We start from the raw sequence: 19,044 nt of genomic DNA, 5'->3' as shown, positions 1-19,044 counted from the left end.
GGTGAGGGCAGGAGTGGGCAGGGTGGGAGGATGGGCAGGGTGAGGGCAGGGTGAGGGGCTGGGTAGGGTGAGGTGCTGGGCAGGGTGGGCAGGGGCAGGGTGAGGGGCTGGACACGTGAGGGCAGGAGTGGGCAGGGTGGGAGGATGGGCAGGGTGAGGGCAGGGTGAGGGGCTGGGTAGGGTGAGGTGCTGGGCAGGGTGAGCAGGGGCAGGGTGAGGGGCTGGACATGTGAGGGCAGGGGCGGTGAGGGGGACCCGGAGCGGTACCAACCCCCCGCCGCCAGGGGCCGCCCTGCGCGGCGCTGGCAGGGGGAGACGCGCGGAGCTGCGCGTGCCGCCCCCGCCTCTTGGTGCGCACGCGCGCTGGGTCCCGCGGGGGGGAGGCGGGAGGGGCGGCGCACGCGCCCCGGGGCGGTCGGTGCCGCCCCGCTGAGGTGGCGGCGGGAAGATGGAGGTGGCGACCCTCGGCGGGTTGGTGCTGCCGGGCGCCCTCGCCCTCCTCTTCATCCTTCTCTTGCTGCTGGTGGCCGTGCTGCGTCGCACCACCCCGCCAGACGGTAAGTACCGCGGGACCGGCCCGACCCGGCCCGACCCGACCCAGCCCGACCCGACCCGACCCGACCCTCCGCTCCCCGCAGGCCCCAAGGCGAACGGCGTTGCCGCCGCCGCCGCTAGGCCGGAGGAACACAGGAAGGCGAAGGTGCCGGCGCGGGCCCGGAGAGACAAGCCGCAGCAGCACAGCTTTGCCCACCGGCTGCTGGTCGCCGCTCTCAAGGTACCGTGTGTGCCCCGCCGCCCCGCCGCGCCCCCCTCCTCCTCCCCGCGATGACCGCGCTTTCTGCGTAGGGCCACAGCGGCTCGGTCTCCTGCCTGGACTTCAGCAGCAACGGCAAGTACCTGGCATCATGCGCCGACGACCGCACGGTCCGGCTGTGGAGCACCCGGGACTTCACGGCGCGGGAGCACCGCTGTCTGCGCGCCAACATGGGGCTGGACCATGCCGAGTTTGTCCGCCTCAGCCCCGACTCACGGTAGGGCCGGGCCTCCCGCACCTCCTCCACCCCAGCCCAGGGACCGGGACGTCCCATGGACAGAGCTGCCGGTCACACAGCCCATGGCCTCGGTTGGGATCAGTGATGTGTCCTCTGGGCTGCATGGAGGTGATGTCCCTCACAGGATCTTAACAGTACTGCTGATTCATGATCTCATGAAAGAGATGTGGTTCTGGGACTTAAATGTGGTTCCGAAGGCAAATATCCCAGTGCCCAGCTTGCTGCACCCATGGAAGGTGCTTATTAAGGTCTTTGCCAGCAGGCCCTGTGGCTGGGTTGAGGTGCTGGGCCTCTCTGGGAGGCTGGGGAGAGAGCTCTTGCTGGCTGGGAAGGTTGGTGGAAAAGCATGCCTTGGCACTTTGTGAAGTCGCCTCTTTTGGAGTGAGATAAGAATCTCCTTTCCAGATGTGGAGTAATAAATTCTGTTCTTTTCCATTCAGCATAGCAGTTGAGCTAACGCAGGGAGAGAACTTGGTGCCCTTGTAAAGCACGCAGCTTTTTATCTGCCAGTGTGTCCCTTTCCCCAGGTGCCATTGAATGACCTATTAGCTTACCTGTTGTAGCTAGGCTGAGCTGAGGTGGCCTGTTTCTTAACCGTTTTGAGTGTCTGTCCTTCCACAGGGCATTCATTGTTTGGCTGGCCAATGGTGAAACTATTCGTGTCTATAAAATGACTAAGAAAGATGATGACAGCTTCGCCTTCACCGCAACTTCTGGGGACTTCCTAAAGAAGCACAAGGCTCCTGTCATTAACATAGGAATTGCAGAGACAGGTATGAAAAGGAGCTGCTCGCTTGTTGGGGCTCTCAAGATCATCTGGGTTGAGAGTGTTGGGAGTTTTTTGGCATTCTCAAGGCCCGTTTTGCACCGGTACTTGATTCTCTGTAGTCTCTTTGATGTTACTTTTTAGCCTTTGTTTACTACTAGTGAACTGAAAGAGATCATTTTCAGACAGACGATATTCCTGTAAGCACAGAACCAGCTCCCCGATATGCACAGTCTCTTAATTTGCATTTTCAGGGATGCTGTTGCTGTTGAGAGGATCGCTGTTCTCTGGCCTGCCAGTCTCTCTTTAACCAGTCAAAAATCTCTAGTGAGTTCATATGGTCTGTCTTGGACTTCTGGGGTCTTCTAAAACAGAGCGCTGTGAGGGGGGTATGTGTTAGTGGTGAGGGCTTGATGGATTAGTGCTTCAGGTATATGACAGCAGGCAGTTGAAGTGGGTGGATGTGAGCTCACCTCTGTAATAGGAGAGCAGAGAAAATGTTAACCGAGACCTTTGTTCGGCTGTGAAAGTGAAAACTTAAACCTGCAACAAGGAGCTGAAAGGTAAACAGGCAACTCCCTGTCTGGGCTGAGATGGGGAAGGCGAAAGCCTTGCAAGCAGGAGTCCAAAATGCTGACACAACCAGTAACCACCCATTATAGTAGTGTGACTTGTAGGCAACTACCTGCCCGCAATCCGTGACTTGAAAGCTACAGATACCTTGGGTTGTGTTTTAACCATCTGGGGAAGATGGAGTCTGCTGCATTACTTCAGCTCAGTGCTGAGCTCTGCGCGTGAGACCTGAGGGGTGCTGGGGCGATGGGCATGTGTGGTCTCCGAGCGTCCGTCGCCAGCTGGTAGCTCCTGAAGCCAAGGGTGCACGAAGGCATAACCAGGAGCCAAGTCTTCTGATGTTGCTCTTCGCTCTGTCCCAGGAGATTGGCTATCCTTGAATTTTGGTGCTGCTCTTAGGGTCCTTGGCTCTCCAGGTGCAGGTGGAGGTTGCCCAGCTTAGGGACCCTCCCAGGCCTTTGATTAGTTTGTGGCAGTGTTAGGCCTGGGAGCGTTTCTGATCCTTGCCGTTTTTCCCCAGGAAAGTTTATCATGACAGCTTCCAGCGACACTACCATCCTGATATGGAGCCTGAAGGGTGAAGTCCTGGCCAGCATTAACACTAACCAGATGAACAATGCCTACGCCGCGGTGTCGCCTTGCGGGAGGTGAGCGGGGTGAGGTATTCCAGGCTGCTCCTGCCATGGAGCAGGAGGCTGCAGGAGTGAGCCGGAACTTTGCTCCTTCCCAGAGGACGTCATCAGTTTAGACCGTTGGCAGTTAGCTGTTATTTTAATGCAATTTTCTGGGGGTTCCACATTTTAAAAAGTGATGCTGGCCCCTGAGAGCAGCCCTTCCAGGAGCACTGACTCTCCCCTGCGGAGTCTCAAGACACTCGGTGGGTTGCCATTGTGCCTCAGCACTGCTGCTCCTGTTAACCGTCTCCTGAAGAGCTGAGGAGAACAGCACTGTCCACAGATAGTGGAGGTGGGACAACATAAATGGTGTATGCAAAGCAAACAGTATTTCTTACTTGTCTGTAACCTTTTAAAGGTTAATTATAATATTAAAATCTTTATTACAGGGAGATCTGTTTATCAGGAAAATCTCGTTCCCTGCTGTCTCTAACTTACTGCAGGAAGACTTGCTATGCTCCAGGCTCAGTGAGTTTGGGGATCAAAATAATTTAGCTTTTTTACTTTGGCTTAAGAGTTTCTCATTCCTAAGTTGTTCTGGTACCTGGTGGCCTTCGTTAGCGTTCCCTTTACCAACCTGGTTTCAGTGAAAACTGAAAACTTTTTCAGCTGACCAAAAATGTGAGCATCAGAGCCTGGATAGGTTTGCCTTCAAGGAGCCCTGTCACAGGCGCCTCTCCGCGCAGGGCTGGCCCTGGCCCTGCCTCGCTCAGGAGGCTAGAGGAGAGCTGGGCTGGCCCCATGGTAGGTGACGTACACCCTGTGTCTCTGTTTTTTCGTTCACCCAGGTTTGTGGCATCCTGTGGCTTTACCCCCGATGTGAAGGTGTGGGAGGTGTGTTTTGGCAAGAATGGAGACTTCCGAGAGGTGGCCAGGGCTTTTGAGTTGAAAGGCCACACTGCCGGTGTATGTTCCTTCTCCTTCTCCAATGACTCGAGGAGGTGAGTGTGTGTTACCTGCTGCCTGAAGTCATTGGCTCTGGCTCGCCCCTAGCACATGTGAGCTTCCCACTCCTGGTGTGCACCAGCAGCCCAGCTCCTGACACCTGCATATTCCCCATGGATTTCCTCCTGGGGGTGACAGCTATCCGAGCATTGGAAAGAGGGCGAGGGGTGTAGGTGGGCACTCGCGCTTCCGAAAAGAGCTCTCTGTCCGCAGAGGATTCCCAGATGGCAGGTGTGAGGGGGAAGAGGTGCTGCTGATTTCCTTGCACTCACCTGTGCTCTGTCTCCTGGCTACAGGATGGTGACCGTTTCAAAGGACGGGACGTGGAAGTTCTGGGACACGGACGTGGAATATAAGAAGCAACAGGATCCGTACCTGCTCCTGACAGGGAAGTGCAAGGTTACAGAGCCATGTCGCATCGCCCTGTCCCCCGATGCTCGTGTCGTCGCCATCTCTAGTGGCACAGACATTGTGGTGTACAACACGAGGCGAGGCGAGGAGGAGGAGCGCTTCCTGGCTGTGCACGGACGGCCCATCACAGACCTGGCCTTTGACACCAACAGCCGCTACCTCGTGTCATGTGGGGACAGGGCCATCCATGTCTTCCACAACACCGCCGGTCACCGAGCGGTGGTGGAGGATATGGAGGCCATGCTGAAAAAAACTGGGAACAAAGCCACCCGAGAGCGGCTGGAGCAGCAGATCTCCGGCGCCCGCAAAGCGCTGGCCGCCATCTACGGCAAGAAGCACTAGTCCTGGCCCGCAGGGGCACATCCAGCTCTGCGGCCACCTTCCACCTTTGGGAATTGGTTGTTTTGTAGTAACACTGAACAACTTGTAATAAAACCCGTGCCTGGGTCCTTCCTGGCGTGTGTCCTGAGGGTAGGGGTGGGGAGCTGGGCGCCACACCTGCCTGGGGACAGGGAGGGTAACCCAGGGCTCCCGGTGCCATGCCTGCTTCCTTCCAGTGGCTTCTACCCACTCGTGCGTCGGTATCACGTGGGTGTGATTGCTCAGACAGGGCCATGAGCTTCTTTGGGCTTAGAAAAGGGGGGTGTGGGGGGGGGGCTTTTTGCAGAGAGCTGCCCGGGCTCCGTCTTTGATGCTAAACGCGGGGATGCTAGGTAGCGTCCGCCGCTGAACGGGGCTTGCCCCAATCTAAGATGGCGGTGCCGTCGTCGTGGCCCCGCCCTCACGTCGCCTGCGTGCCCGCAGGAGGGCGGGGCGAGCCGCGCAGGCGCACTACGCGCCACCGCCCTCCCTTCTTCCGGGCGTGGCGAGCGCGGTGACGCAGCACGCACAGGGCGTGGGCGGGGCGCGCGCATGCGCGGAGGGAGGCGGCGGGTGTTGGCGGAGCCGGGGCTGCCGGGGCTGCGGGCGCCATGTCGGGCCGCTCGGTGCGCGCCGAGACCCGCAGCCGCGCCAAGGATGACATCAAAAAAGTGATGGCGGCCATCGAGCGCGTCCGCAGATGGTGAGAGGCGGGGCCGTGGGGGGTGGGTGGGGCCTGCCCGGCGTGCAGCCAATCACCGCACCCCACGGGTGCCGGTGGAGGTGCTTCAGTGGCGAGTATCCAATCAGCGTGCTGCGTGGGGTAGCGGGCGGGGATAGCGAGTCAGCCGCCAATTAGCGGGCGCCGTCTGCTCGGGAGTGTGGGGGGGACCGGAAGCACCGGTGATCGGCGGGCGGGCACGACCAATCACAACATGGTGTGAGGGGTGAGGGGGCGGGGAAGGCGGCGCTCTGGATTGGCGTTCCCTTGGGCCAATCGGAGCTTCGTAGGCGGGCGGGCGGGGCTTGTTGCCAAGGTAGCGCGGGCGCCGCTTCCTCCCGGGCGCCGGTAACGGCTGTGTCCGCGCAGGGAGAAGAAGTGGGTGACGGTGGGCGACACCTCCCTGCGGATATTCAAGTGGGTGCCGGTGGCCGACAGCAAGGAGGTGGGTACCGCGCGGGTGCTGCCTCCCCCCCGGCGGATCCTGGCCGGGCTCGGGGAGCCACCGCTTCCCCGGGCTCCCCGCCGGGGCCGGCCGACGGCTGTGCCTCGATGCACGCTCGCTCCCCCCTCAGCCTGCACTGGGGTTTCTCCCCCTGATCTCCGTCTGCTGTTGCCCTGGGCCTGTGCTGGACTTCTCCCTCGTACCTGAGCTCGCTGCTGGCACTGCCTGCAGTCAGTCCTCCTTGCCTTCATCCCCAGAGGACTTGCTTTTGTTTGGTGCTGCTCCTAGATAGGTGCCAACTCCTGCTTTTACTCCTGACTCTGAACCCTTCACAGATGAAGTTTTGCCTCTCAGTTAGAAAAATTCCGGAAAAGGAAAAGGTCTGCACCATCGCATCCCTCTGGGCTGCTGGGAGAGAGAGAAGGGAGGGGTTTGTGTATCCTCTTGCCAGCCGTGGGCTCCTCCAACCTTGTGTTTCTGTTTTTCTTCCTCTCCTCAAGAAAGAGAAATCCAAATCGAGCAGCAGCACTGCCCGAGAACCCAATGGCTTCCCAGCTGACACCTCTGCTAACTCCTCTCTCCTCCTGGAGTTCCAAGGTAAGTCTGGCTGAGCCCCTTTCAAGCTGGGGAAATACTCTAAGGCCTTAGAGGAGCCAGGATGTTGTTGGCTTATGTATGCTACATACATTAGGAAGAGCAGCATCTGTCGTCAGTGTGGGCTTGTGCTGATCCACTTCTGCACTGTCCCCGCTGAAGCTGTTCATTTTTGCTGTCAGCAAGAGTCGGAATTGTTTGCTTCCGGAATCTTCCTGTGGGAAGCCTCACAGGGAGCCAGAGGAGCGAGGGTTCCTGTCCCCACTTTGCAGTCCCTGCTGGGGAGAGATCGGCAGCTGCCTGTAGCTGAGCCCCCTGCTTCCAGCAGGGACTTGCACGGACCTTAGGATGAAAGGACCTTGCTCTTGATCCTGGAGCGCTGCAGCCTGCTGTGAGCAGGCCAGGCTCTGTGGTGGAGCCACGCGAGGTTCAGGGCGGCCCATGGACTCACTGCTGGAGCAGGACGTACACCTGTCCCCCGCCTCTCTATTTGCCTCTCAGTGTGGCCAAGGAAAATCAGGGAGCACATTGGCACTTCCAGTAGATGCGCTGAGGATGTTAGCGTTGCAGGTCTGCAGTTTGGGGCTGCCACTGGAAAAGATGTGTGCCAGGGTTGCCTCCCCGTCCGCAGGCAGGTGCTGGGCATTGCTCCTGCTGTTAGATCGCTGCCTCCCAAACAGAAGAGCTACAAAACCCTGGTAACGCAGGCGAGAGGTCTCCTGCCCTCAAATGCCTGGGGCCCTTGCAAGCTGCAGACATGAGGTTGGGCAGCGCAGCGCTTTGGCCCTGTGCCTTCCACCCATTTTTTCTGAATAGCCTGGGGTTGCTCTCTGTCTGCTCAGACTCAGTCCCTGGGCAGAAGCACCCCCTCTCCCGTGGGCCAGTTGTGTCTCTGATGACAGCTGCGTCCTGGCAGGGAGTCCTTTTCCCCGGCAGCGCTTACATTGATCAGTGACAGTGAACCCCCTGTTCTCTAGCTGCCTCTGACTGTGCTCTTCCTTCTCCCTAAGACCCTGGCTCTCAGTGCCGCCCTCGGCTACCTGTGCCCCTGGGTCAAGGTGCTCTTCTTCACCAGGTGCTGTTTCTGCAGATGAGAACAGCAACCAGAGCTCCCTGTCGGATGTCTACCAGCTCAAGGTGGACAGCAGCCCCAACTCCAGCCCTAGTCCCCAGCAGAGCGAGTCCATGAGTCCTGCCCACACATCCGACTTCCGCACGGATGACTCGCAGCCACCCACACTGGGGCAGGAGACGCTGGAAGGTGGGTGCTGGGCTGGGAAGGGAGGAGGTGATGGCTGGGACCAAGGAAGGCCCCGCTGGAGCTGTTGCTTGTCCAGTGGGTGACTGAGGTACTGCTGGAAGTGGATGGGGCAGCAGGGACTTGCGTCTTCTGCTGGAGGCCTCCTCTCCTGGCTCAGCACTGAGCTGGGTACCGCCGTGCTCCTGGGTCAGCAGTTTCGGTAACCCTTCTGTTCTCCCCAGAGCCCTCCCTGCCTTCCTCGGAAGTTGCAGACGAGCCTCCCACTCTCACAAAGGAAGAGCCAGTCCCCCTTGAGACTCAGGTAAGGATTGAAACCACATCTAAACACGCACAGACCGAGGTTGGCCCTTTCCCTCTCGTTGCTGCCCCTTGTAGCAGAATTCCCTCGATGGATGGACTTGCTCTGCAGTCCCAAAGTGCCCTCCAGGAGCTCCCCAAACCTCCTGGCTTCTTGAGCTGTCCCCCAGGTCAGTTCAGGTGTTAAAGCGTGATGAAGGGATACGGAGCTGCAGTAAAACAACAGTTTTAGCTGACTCCAGGGCTGAAGTGTGTTCCCACTCCTGATCCCCTGGGGGTTCCTCACAGATGAAAGCCCAGTGTTTTCCCACGGTGTGACACAGCTTTGTATAGGTCTGTGTAGCTTGGTGGGCACGCTGAGCTCCTCTCACTGCCTGTGACCTCTGGCTCTTGCAGGTAACTGAAGAGGAGGAGGACTCCGGTGCACCGCCTCTGAAGAGATTTTGTGCCGATCAGAACTCTGTGTGCCACACGGCCTCGGAGAGCTAGCCTGCCTGTCCCCGGGGAGAGCGCCTTCGCCAGCCCTCGCAGAGCCGCCTGCCCTCCCGGGGGGACAGGGTGCTCCCTCCACCCGCCCCTTCCCCAGGGACGGGTGCTCCCACTGCTCGCCAACCAGCCTGCCCTGCCCTGCCCTGCCCCGCGCCGAGGCAGGAGCCTCTCGCCGGCCCCGGCCTCCCCCGGGCGCACGGGACCGCCACCGGCACCCGCAAATCTGCCTCTATTTATTGGCTCCCTCTCTCCCTGCTGAGCTGTACCCTAGCGGGGCGGTCTCCGGTGGGTGGTCTGGAGTTCTCCACGGGGCTCCTGCTCTCCACGCCCCCCGGGGTTGCTGGCAGAGGCGGTTCGCCTGCTCCGGCCACCCTGCCCACCCACCCCTGGGTGCCGGGAGAGAGCCGCCTTCCACCTGCACCGAGCGATTTTCCCGGTCTCTTGTGAGCCCCGGCTGGGGGCGGCGGGGGGAGCAAGCAGGGATCCGCTGGGACGCTGTGCAATAACCTGCGAGTTTTAAGCCATGAGTGTTGGGAGAGACGGGAGCGCTCCCCCCGCGGCGGGCGGGCACCGGCCTGCCCCCGCTCTGCCGCCGGCTGCTGGGATGGCCCCCCCCCCCCCGGCTTTCTCCCCCCCCACCCGGAGACGGGGGAGCCCTGCCCCGGCCTCGGTACCCCCGGTCCCCGCACGGGGCAGGGAGGCGGCAGGGTGCCGGCCCCCCCACCCCTCCCCGGCCTCCCCGCTGCGCCCGCCGCCCGCCCGCCCCCCCCCCCGGCCCCCCCGCCGCCACTGCATGTCCCGCCGAGTCTGCGATCGAGCCTGGCGAAGCCGAAGGCGCGGCCGCGCGCGTGGAAGTGGAAAGTTATTTTAGCACTGAATAGAATATTTTTAAAATTAAACTATTTGAAATAACAGCGCCCGGTGTCTGCGGGGTGGGGCGGGGCGGGGGGGAGCGGGAGGCATCGCGCGGCGGGGGCGGGGGGGGGGGGGAGGGCGGACCTGTCGGTCCCCGGCAGCGGGCGGGGGTCGGTCCCAGCGCGCGGCGGGGCCCCTTCCCAGGCCGGGGGGGCCCAGCTCCGCCGCCGTCTGCACCCCCGCCCCCCCCCCCCGCCCCGGCGGCGGTTCTGCCCGGGGTCCCGCGGCAGCGCCCGGTGGAGCCGCCCCGGGAGCGCCGGGATCCGCGTGTAGCCGGGAGAGACCGATTAGAACCAGGTGTGCAAAGGAGCCCAATAAATTAACGATAATTAACGTGACGTCTGTGGGTGTCTTTGCAATAGTCTGTTTTGCTTGTGCGTTGCTAATAATGATTTTAATTTTCCCGTGTTACGGTTTGAGAAACCCATAACAATTTATCGTCTTTTAGACAATTATTCTATCACCCGATGATCCCCACACGCACCCGGGAAGGGGAACCGGGGACAACAAGGAAACACGAGGGTTGAAATATAAATAGGTTTAATAGGATAAGACCAAATAACTAACAATAATCATAGAGAACCGGTATTGATCCCGATACTAATATCAGATATACAAGAATTCCATCAGCAGGAGCCGTGCACTCCCCGCAGGGACAGCCAATGTGGGACCCTGCGAGCGTGGCGGCTGCGGGAGGAAGGGAAGGGCTCAGGGCTCCGTCACCGGGGTGAGGAGTTCTCCGGACCACTGCCATCAAGGGAGAGCAAAACTCCTCAGCAAACTTTCTAATTTCTATTGAATGTGCCATTCATGGTACGAAATAATCCCGTTGGCAGCTTGGGGCGAGTGCCCGGGTCTCGCTCCTCCTCATCCCCAACCTGGCAAGGCCTGAAATCACCGAGACCTTGAATCCCACGATCCTTCATAGCTGGCTATAAAGTAAATATTTTCATGAATTCCGACACTAGAGTCTTCTAAAAGTGTGGTTTTCCCAGGCATTAGAAGAGAAATTAGTCCTGTTGTCACTCAAACCGGGACATCCTGTGTATTCAATCTCGTGTGTTAACCCACGCCAAAGGCGTGTGGTTTGCTTTGTCGCACTGATGCGTACAATCGTGAAGTGTTTTTAATCATGTATCATTTCAGGATTAAAAAAAAAAGGATAAAAGGATAAAAGGGCTGTGGATTAATTTGAAAACGAACTATCCCAATGCAGTGGTAGATACTGGGAAAATAGTTTTAGGAGAGAGATCCAGAAAAAAGACCGCTGGCAATTAGAAAAGGCAAAAAAAGGACCTTTCTATAGCAGCGTGTGCATTGCTGAAGTCATGAGGAGCAGTGGTGAGGATGGAGAGCAAAGACAAGAATCGCTGCTTTGGGAAGCTGGACACAGAGCAGGTCCTCAGGGCCGGCAGCCGCTGCGCCGAGACCAGGCAGTCCTTCACAGGGATGCAGCAGCAGAGGCACTCGCTGCTTCTTGTTAAGACCGGGGGCTGTAGAGATCCAGAGCGGAAAAGTGCAGCCACAAAGCTGCGGATCTGCAGCTTGAGCTCTGGGTTGTCCCATAGGTCTTTCACTTCAGTTGTCCCCATGACTCCGAGCGACACAGCTGTATTTCTGGGGGAGAAGGAAAGCTGTGCCGGGCACCGTGATGGGAGTGGACCAAGTGCTAAGAAAGCTCTGCTGAATTTTGGTGGGGGAGCAAAGGAGACTCCTCTGAGCACTGAGGAGCATCACATCCAAGATACCGCTGCCAAGTTTTCAGAGAGAGACAAACTGATGGCTGGGGAGGTCCTGGATTTCACAGAGACAACCCGTATTGAAATTAAGAACTTGTCTACAGAGAGTATCTTGGAATACATTAGAAAAACCCTTCCAAAATATGTCTCTGCCTTTGCAAACACTCAGGTGGGTTTTTTTTTTTTTTTTGGAGTGGATGATGAGAGCCGTGAAGTCATTGGAAGCCATAGTGAAGCGGAGAGAAAAGCTTTAGTAAAAACAGTAGCTGATACCGTGGGCTCGATGCCCGTCCACCATTTCTGCGGCTCTAAGGCTGGCGCGCAGTTTCAGACTTACATCCTGAGCATTTACGAGGAAGCAGGAGGCTTGCAGGGCTACGTATACGCCGCGCGAGTTGAGCCGTTCTGCTGCACTCTTTTCCATGACAACCCCCATTCCAGGGTGGCAACAGATGCCGCGGCTGAAAGACTGAGCGTCAGAAAATGGACAGAGTTCGTGACACAGGCAGACCCAGGTAAAACCTGCGTTTACTTTAGTGCCGGCTTAATTTCTGCCTTGGTTTGTAGAGTTTCAGGAGGAAAGACCAGCTTCTTTAGCTCTGCGTTCTCACCTAATCTGGAAAAGGGGCTTTGGCCCACGGCACAGTCACAGGCATGGGGGGTGATGGTACCAGAACTGGTCCCCAACAGCAAACCATTCTGTGAAGCAATACTCTCTGAACTGGTTCTGCAGGACTTTTTGAAGCACTCCCAACTGGAATAAGCCTTCCTAGGGATCCCGTACGCCCCTAAATGAAGTGCAAAATTCAAAATCGCCCAGGAGCTTTCGTTACTCCTAATGAGAATTGCAGAAAATTTCTGAAGCTGGCTTTGTTTGTTAAGGTGGGAGGGAGTGATGGCCTGGTGGAAATCTGGCCCCTTTAGGTGCCTAAAACCATTTTGAAAAACAAAAACCTCCTTGCTGGTGCTGATCCCCATGGAGTGAAATCCCCCATACTTGGTGCACCAGCGAGGATCGTTCTCCATGCACGGGTTTGATCTGAGTAGATCCAGCACTTTGGCACAAGTCACATGCCAGCACTGAAGTGAAATAATCATTTTAACTGTAGTGGTGGTATAAAGCTGACCTGCGCCTTTTCTCCTCCTTCCCCTTATCAAGTACTCATAACATCTGTAATGAAGTCGGCAGCACTAGGGTGGCTACTAACACCTGGTCAGTTGTCTCTGCAAAGGTCAGCTTGAAGTTCACAAAAGTCCTTTCACGTCGCAAACTGCTGCCCCTTTCCGAGGCTCTCACACGTTTCCGATGTCTACTGAAACATGGCTTTGCACACTTGGTGTGGCTCTATAGGTTGTTAAAGGCTGTTTTGAAGGAGCAGGGGTGTAAGGGTTTGCTCATTTTAAGGCATGTTGTCCTGTTTCATTGTGAAATCTTTCCCCTTCAAAAGCTGTGTCCTGCTTTTCATTCCACTGCTCCACAAGACCTGTATGGAGGGTCCTAGAGAGTTTATTCCGACCACAGATTTCAAAGAATCACAGAATGGTTTGAGTTGGGAGGGACCTTAAAGACCACCCAGTGCCACCCCCTGCCCTGGGCAGGGACACCTCCCACCAGCCCAGGTTGCTCCAAGCCCCGTCCAACCTGGCCTTGAACCCCTCCAGCGCTGGGGCAGCCACAGCTTCTCTGGGCAACCTGGGCCAGGGGCTCACCACCCTCACAGCCAAGAATTTCTTCCTCACATCTCATCTCAATCTCCTCTCTTTCAGTTTAAAACCCTTCCCCCTCGTCCCATGGCTCCCTCCCTGATCCAGAGTCCCTCCCCAGCTTTCCTGGAGCCCCTTTAGGGACTGGAAGGGGCTGGAAGGTCTCCCCGGAGCCTTCTCTTCTCCAGGCTGAACCCCCCCAGCTCTCTCAGCCTGTCCTCACAGCAGAGGGGCTCCAGCCCTCGGATCATCTTCGTGGCCTCCTCTGGCCCCACTCCAACAGCTCCGTGTCCTTCTGCTATTGGTACCCCAGAGCTGGAGGCAGCACTGCAGGGGGGTCTCACAGAGCGGAGCAGAGGGGCAGAATCCCCCCCTCGCCCTGCTGCCCACGCTGCTGGGGATGCAGCCCAGGCTGCGGGGGGTTTCTGAGCTGTGAGTGCACATTGCTGTGTCACGTTGAGCTTCTCGTCCACCATTTGAATAAGAGTTTATCAGTCTTAAGATGAAATTAACCCTCCTTTCCTGCAGGTTCCCTGTAACACAAATTTCCCTCGCGTGTGTGTCCACAGCAGTGACTACATGAGCAAGGAACATACCAGCTGCAGGACGCCTCCTGTCCCACTGGAGCCCTGGTCATGCCTGACGGCTCTGGCCTTATGCAAAACCTCCTGTGGCCCTGGTTTGCCCTTAGAGCTGGGACATCTGGTCTCTTCCAAGGACACAGTCACAGAAAAGGCAGAAGAGGTGGTGTTGGTAGGAGGGGAACAAACCAGCAAGATCTTTTGGTGATGTGTGTCTGCTGAAGAGAGCAGTGGTACATGTGGGTGGTTCCTGTAGGGTGCTGCTGTGCCGAACTGGCCCATCCAGCTCCTCTTGCCTGTGCACAGGGGTCTCAACAGTCTCATCCTGTGGCGGGTCTAGATCTTGCCTTCAAACTGTACAGCCATCCATGCTGTGAGCCCTCTCTTTCCTACAGCAAATCGAGACCCTGTTGATTTGATGGAATCTTGCCATTCTTAGCTATGTAGGCAGCATTTTCTTGAGTAGGATCATGAAGGGAAGTGTCCTGGGTTGAGCGACACGGGACTAATGCCTGGGAAAACCGCACTTTTAGAAGACTCTAGTGTCTGAATTCATGAAAATATTTACTTTATAGCCAGCTATGAAGGATCGTGGGATTCAAGGTCTCAGTGATTTCAGGCCTTGCTAGGTGCGGGCATGAGGAGGAGCGAGACCCGGGCACTCGCCCCAAGCTGCCAACAGGATTATTTCGTACATGAATGGCACATTCAATAGAAATTAGAAAGTTTGCTGAGGAGTTTTGCTCTCCCTTGATGGCAGTGGTCCGGAGAACTCCTCACCCCGGTGACGGAGCCCTGAGCCCTTCCCTTCCTCCCGCAGCCGCCACGCTCGCAGGGTCCCACATTGGCTGTCCCTGCGGGGAGTGCACGGCTCCTGCTGATGGAATTCTTGTATATCTGATATTAGTATCGGGATCAATACCGGTTCTCTATGATTATTGTTAGTTATTTGGTCTTATCCTATTAAACCTATTTATATTTCAACCCTCGTGTTTCCTTGTTGTCCCCGGTTCCCCTTCCCGGGTGCGTGTGGGGATCATCGGGTGATAGAATATTTGTCTAAACAACAATAAATCATTATGGGTTTTTTCAAGCCATAGCAGGAGGTTTTAAATGAATCATTTTAGTTACTGTTTAGTGCTGGGTTTTAAAAGTTCACATGGAAGACTTTTGATGGATATAACATACTATTTTCTTCCCCCAAGGTCTTTCACATCTGGCTGATAAATTTGGGAATGCGCTCAGATTGTCAAATGACCTCTTATCAGGCCGGTTTATTTAAAAGCTGGTCTCCGGCGTGCACCTGAACTCCAAGAATGCCTCTACCCAGGTCAGCTGTTTATTCTGGGTATTTTTTTTTTTAAATTGCGGATTGTATTTGACAGAACTTCTAGGAAGATAATGGGATATAAAGACAAGGTTTTAGGCACACAACTGTTAGGATATTTAAAAGATGCAGCTGCTCCAAGAATGTTGGTTTCCCTGGTTTTTCAGGTGTTTCGATCCGTTCTCCCATTTTTGCCACTAAGTGTAATCCCTAATGCACAAAATTGCTGAGAATGTACCTCGTGTCCCGGGGGTCCGAGCACTGTCTGCCCCGTTACGCTCAAAAATGAGAGTAATTAATTTATAGCAAAATTGAAATTTAAGTAATCTAATGGGGGAACTATTATTAGTCAAGATCTAATTATTACAGATAAAGAAAGAAAAAGGTAATAAATTAACACCACTGTGATAAAAAAGTGATAATAATAGTTACCTGCACATTTCCCTGTTCCTGGCTCAGCCTTCCACCGCCACTCGCGATCCTGCCGGTGGTGGCTCCGGTCTGCTGGGGGTTGTAAGGGCGAGTCGTCAGCATCGCCGGTTCTTTGGTCAGGAGTCCATAGCTGATGCTGATGGTTTCTTCTTCCTACTCCAGGATCCGCTTGGGGTCACTTGCTGTAGATTTGCTAACGCCCTTTTACCCCTTGCTCTTTCTTCACTGGGCTGCCAGTTCACTTCTCCAGTGGAGTTTAGTAAACACGGCGCGTTTCACAGATACTTGTTCTCCGTTACCCTTAAACCCGGTTTTGTCCAGCTCTGGGGCTGCGTTTCTTCATCTGACCACCTGAGAGCTGTTTCTGGCCTTGGAATCTCCTGTGCTCTGTGTCTCACCGCCCCATGCCTGAATTCGGCCCTGCAGCCTCTATTCCAAATCTCAAGACCCCTGCTGTCCTGCCAGACCCGTATTTCTGCACTCTGCATCATCATGTTAGAGGCAGAAAGATCACGTCCCGTGCAGCAGACCTGCTTGTTGCTGCTGCCTGTATAAATTGGTTATTATGCTCAGCTACCTGGTTATTAGGAAAAATGCCATTACAGGCAAACCAAGTGAGAAAGAAGCTCCAAACAGGTCAACAAAAATTCAAGCAAAGCAACCAGACCAGTCTCCGACCTGAGGCCTTGCAAACTCAGTGTGCTCCCTGGGGTTGGGTGTTAGCAACGCCACGTTGCTGGTCGTCAGGGCTGAGCACCAAGTGTTGGGGTGCGGGATGTCTGATCGGCTTTGACGCTTGTCTCGCCCGGTGAGTTAATCCTGCCACCCTGCTCATTGCTGCCGGGGAACCCCAGGCTAGGACACAGGAGGGGAGGCAAAGCTCAGCCCTTACCCTGCAGGGGTAGAGGAGAACCTTGTCTTGCTTCTGTTTTCCGGTGAAGACTTTATTTCAGACACACTTCGGCTGTAAAAGCAGCAATGGTTGCTGAGCAACAAATACTCCCACATACCAAGCCCTGAAGGGAAAGGGAAGAGAAGTAGCCAAAGGTGATGTAAATCCTGTGCTGTTCCCGCCATGCTGGGGCATTAGGTCGAGCTCAGAATGGAATTCCAGGGAATTCCAGGTCCTTGCACGGTATCAGAACCGCTCCAATCAGTCACAAACCTTCTCATTAAGCATAGGCCATGCATTACTTTTTTTTCCCAAATTCTGACCTATGTATGTATGTATTAATTGCTGATTTTTCTAATATTTTTTTTGTGATTTTGCTATCTTTTCACATCTGTTTTCAGGAATTACTCTCAGATGATGGATGTACTGAGAGGTTCATAGTGATTTGGTCCAGGATATGCGATTGCTGTTTCTTGACGAGAACGTGGTTTGTAAATGGAAAGCAGAGACGCAGTCAGTGTGTACGCTGCATACGTGTGACCGTCTGCTTGCGCTTGAGATTTGTCTGTGTGTTACGAACGTGCAGAGCTGTAATTTCAACCTGTTGCTTAAAACCGTTGGGATGAGATGGAGCTTCATGTATTTCCCTATATTTAATAGGGATGTGAATCCATACATCAAGAGACCAGTCGTGCTCCTAGGTGCCTTTTCCCTTGCTGTACGCATTGTGTTTTACCAGTCAGGAGCGTAGGAGATGCTGCCAGAGGGCTGCTCCATCTGGTTCAACCACGGGTCTCACTGCGGCAGCAACACATCTGTCTAAATAATAATAATGCCTAAATAATGAGAGGGCAGGTAAAAAGGAGACAGATCCCTCCAAAGAGACTTTTTCTTATTCCATTTAGAAGTCAGGCATGCCTGAAGTATGGAGTTTACATCTCTTTTATTCATATAAAAAATCCTTACAGATTTCCCACCAGGTATCCTGGGAATGCTGAATTTTTTACTCACGCTAAATAATTTATTTTGACGACCTCCTGGTATACTATATTCCTCCAGTAGCTGGTGTGTTGAGTAAATTATTTGCTGTTATTTTGTTTTTCTAATTTTTGATTTCTTTTTTCTAGCGGGTTCTAAAGAAATCAAACGGAAGCCAGAAACCATCTGCGCCGACCTGTTCTCAGAGTATCCTGGATTAGAGGATTTAATGAAAAAATGGATCCATCCGCTTAACAAGGGGGTACCGATATTTTCAAGGAGCTGGGCTGTTGACATTGGATTGCTGAAAAAACAGGATGTTGTGTGTGATGCTCTCTTAGTAGCTGAAAATGCGTATCCAGTATTGTATACTGTAGTTGAGGGCGCCTCCTCTGCTGAGTCTGAAAACTCGAGAGAAACCGCTCACACATTAAAGCAGAAACTAGTCAATGTTGGGGGATATGACTCAAAAGCGTGTGTGACTCCCCAAATGCTGCACCTGAATGGCGCAAAGAAGCAGATGGAAGTTGCAGAGCATGACGTTCCCCAGCAAGAAAAACCAAGAAAACCGCTGTGGTTACCCCAGCTTGTACCCAGAGAATTACATCCTCACCTCCAGGGACATCCCCACGTTCCTGCCTGCGCTTGTGATCGCTGTGCTGAGCTTTAGGTCCTTCTTAAGTGGCCTCCTCGGCAGCGAGATTTTCAACCTTCTCACTCTCAAACAGTATGAGCTGCTCTCCAAGAACCTGCACAAAGTCAAGAAGCAGTTTGTCCTTGGTCTTCCTGGAACAGGGAAAACAATCATGGCTTTGAAGATCGAGAGAATACGGAACATTTTTCACTGTTCTGCAGCAGAGATACTCTACAATTGTGAAAATCAACCCTTGAAGAAGTTTGTGGGGTAAGCAATAAAGTGTTTTTCCCCCTTTTTCTTTCATGCCGTCCTCTGTACATACAGCACAAGCCCTGCTGATTTTACATCTGTTTGACAAATATATCTTTGGCTGACACAAACACACAATAACCATCTCGAGAAAGGTGTTAATACTGAAAGTCCTATTGAGCTGAGCTCCGGCCCGGATCCAGCATTCGCTGGCTGTGGTGAGAATCCCATGTTCAGTGATTGCTGGATTGCGTTAGACCATCAAAAGACGATGGCCTTAATTTAAGAGTCTATTACGGCTGGTGCTGACACCAAAACTACCCACCTGCCTTTCTCTGTTGCTGCCTCAATGCTACTTGCGCTGGGCCTGATGGAAGCTTTTGTGCAGCTGTGCTGGGAACTGGACCTTGGACCAGGGCCGTACAGACAAGAACAGAAACTACCCTTTTTTTTGGTAGAGGATTTCAGGCAGAGCAGTTCCCCAGTCCTGTTCTCACTGCGTTTCCACTTGTGTCCATGTGGAGAGGTCAGCAGGCTGTGGATATTGTCTGCCTAGACTTTCGAAAAGCATTTGACACTGTTCCACATAGAATTCTCATGGAAAAACTGGCGGCTCATGGCCTGGATGAGCATACGATCTGCTGGATCGAGCACTGGCTGGATGGGCAGTCCCAAAGAGCGGTGGTCAATGGAGTTAAATCCAGCTGGCGGCTGGTCACAACTGGTGTTCCTCAGGGCTCAGTGTTGGGACCATTTCTGTTTAACATCCTTATTGATGACCTTGATAAGGACATAGAGTGTATCATCGGTAAGTTCGCAGGTGACACCAAGTTAAGTGGGAGTGTTGACTACATGAGGATAGGGAGGCTCTACAGAGAGACTTGGATAGATTGGATCAATGGGCCAACGCTAACAGTGTGAGCTTCAACAAGGCCAAGTGCCGGGTCCTGCGCTTGGGCCACAACAACCCCATGCATCGCTACAGGCTTGGGGAAGTGTGGC

General features: G+C 54.8%; 3 protein-coding genes across 7 annotated transcripts; all 3 read left to right on the top strand.

The window, feature by feature from the left end:
• Window positions 1-353: 353 nt before the first annotated feature.
• On the top strand, window positions 354-4,870 carry TBL2 (transducin beta like 2). Of its 4 annotated transcripts, XM_063342083.1 has the most exons (7): window positions 354-557; window positions 639-775; window positions 847-1,031; window positions 1,674-1,825; window positions 2,912-3,038; window positions 3,854-4,006; window positions 4,307-4,870. In XM_063342083.1, the coding sequence occupies exons 1-7, from the start codon at window positions 449-451 to the stop codon at window positions 4,761-4,763; spliced, it is 1,320 nt and encodes a 439-aa protein (XP_063198153.1). In that variant the 5' UTR covers window positions 354-448; the 3' UTR covers window positions 4,764-4,870. The 4 variants fall into 4 exon arrangements, with proteins under 4 accessions (XP_063198153.1, XP_063198152.1, XP_063198155.1 ...); XM_063342082.1 differs by having other exon boundaries at window positions 354-775; XM_063342085.1 differs by lacking the exons at window positions 354-557; window positions 639-775 and having other exon boundaries at window positions 1,026-1,160.
• Window positions 4,871-5,303: 433 nt separating this feature from the next.
• Window positions 5,304-9,786, top strand: BCL7B (BAF chromatin remodeling complex subunit BCL7B). 2 transcript variants are annotated; one of them, XM_063342325.1, is made up of 6 exons: window positions 5,304-5,484; window positions 5,872-5,947; window positions 6,448-6,544; window positions 7,632-7,802; window positions 8,024-8,103; window positions 8,496-9,786. In XM_063342325.1, the coding sequence occupies exons 1-6, from the start codon at window positions 5,393-5,395 to the stop codon at window positions 8,586-8,588; spliced, it is 609 nt and encodes a 202-aa protein (XP_063198395.1). In that variant the 5' UTR covers window positions 5,304-5,392; the 3' UTR covers window positions 8,589-9,786. The 2 variants fall into 2 exon arrangements, with proteins under 2 accessions (XP_063198395.1, XP_063198394.1); XM_063342324.1 differs by having other exon boundaries at window positions 5,305-5,484; window positions 7,617-7,802; window positions 8,496-9,778.
• Window positions 9,112-18,064, top strand: LOC134518394 (schlafen family member 11-like). Its single transcript, XM_063341135.1, is given in 4 exon segments — window positions 9,112-9,258; window positions 10,665-11,757; window positions 17,306-17,676; window positions 17,717-18,064. Coding segments are annotated over 4 exon segments (1,959 nt in total).
• Window positions 18,065-19,044: the final 980 nt, after the last annotated feature.

Source organism: Chroicocephalus ridibundus, chromosome 7 (genome assembly GCF_963924245.1).
Source record: "Chroicocephalus ridibundus chromosome 7, bChrRid1.1, whole genome shotgun sequence".
In the NCBI taxonomy this organism is placed as follows: Eukaryota; Metazoa; Chordata; class Aves; order Charadriiformes; family Laridae; genus Chroicocephalus; species Chroicocephalus ridibundus.
The sequence above is the reverse complement of the archived record's forward strand: the minus strand, read 5'-3'. Positions and strand labels throughout refer to the sequence as shown.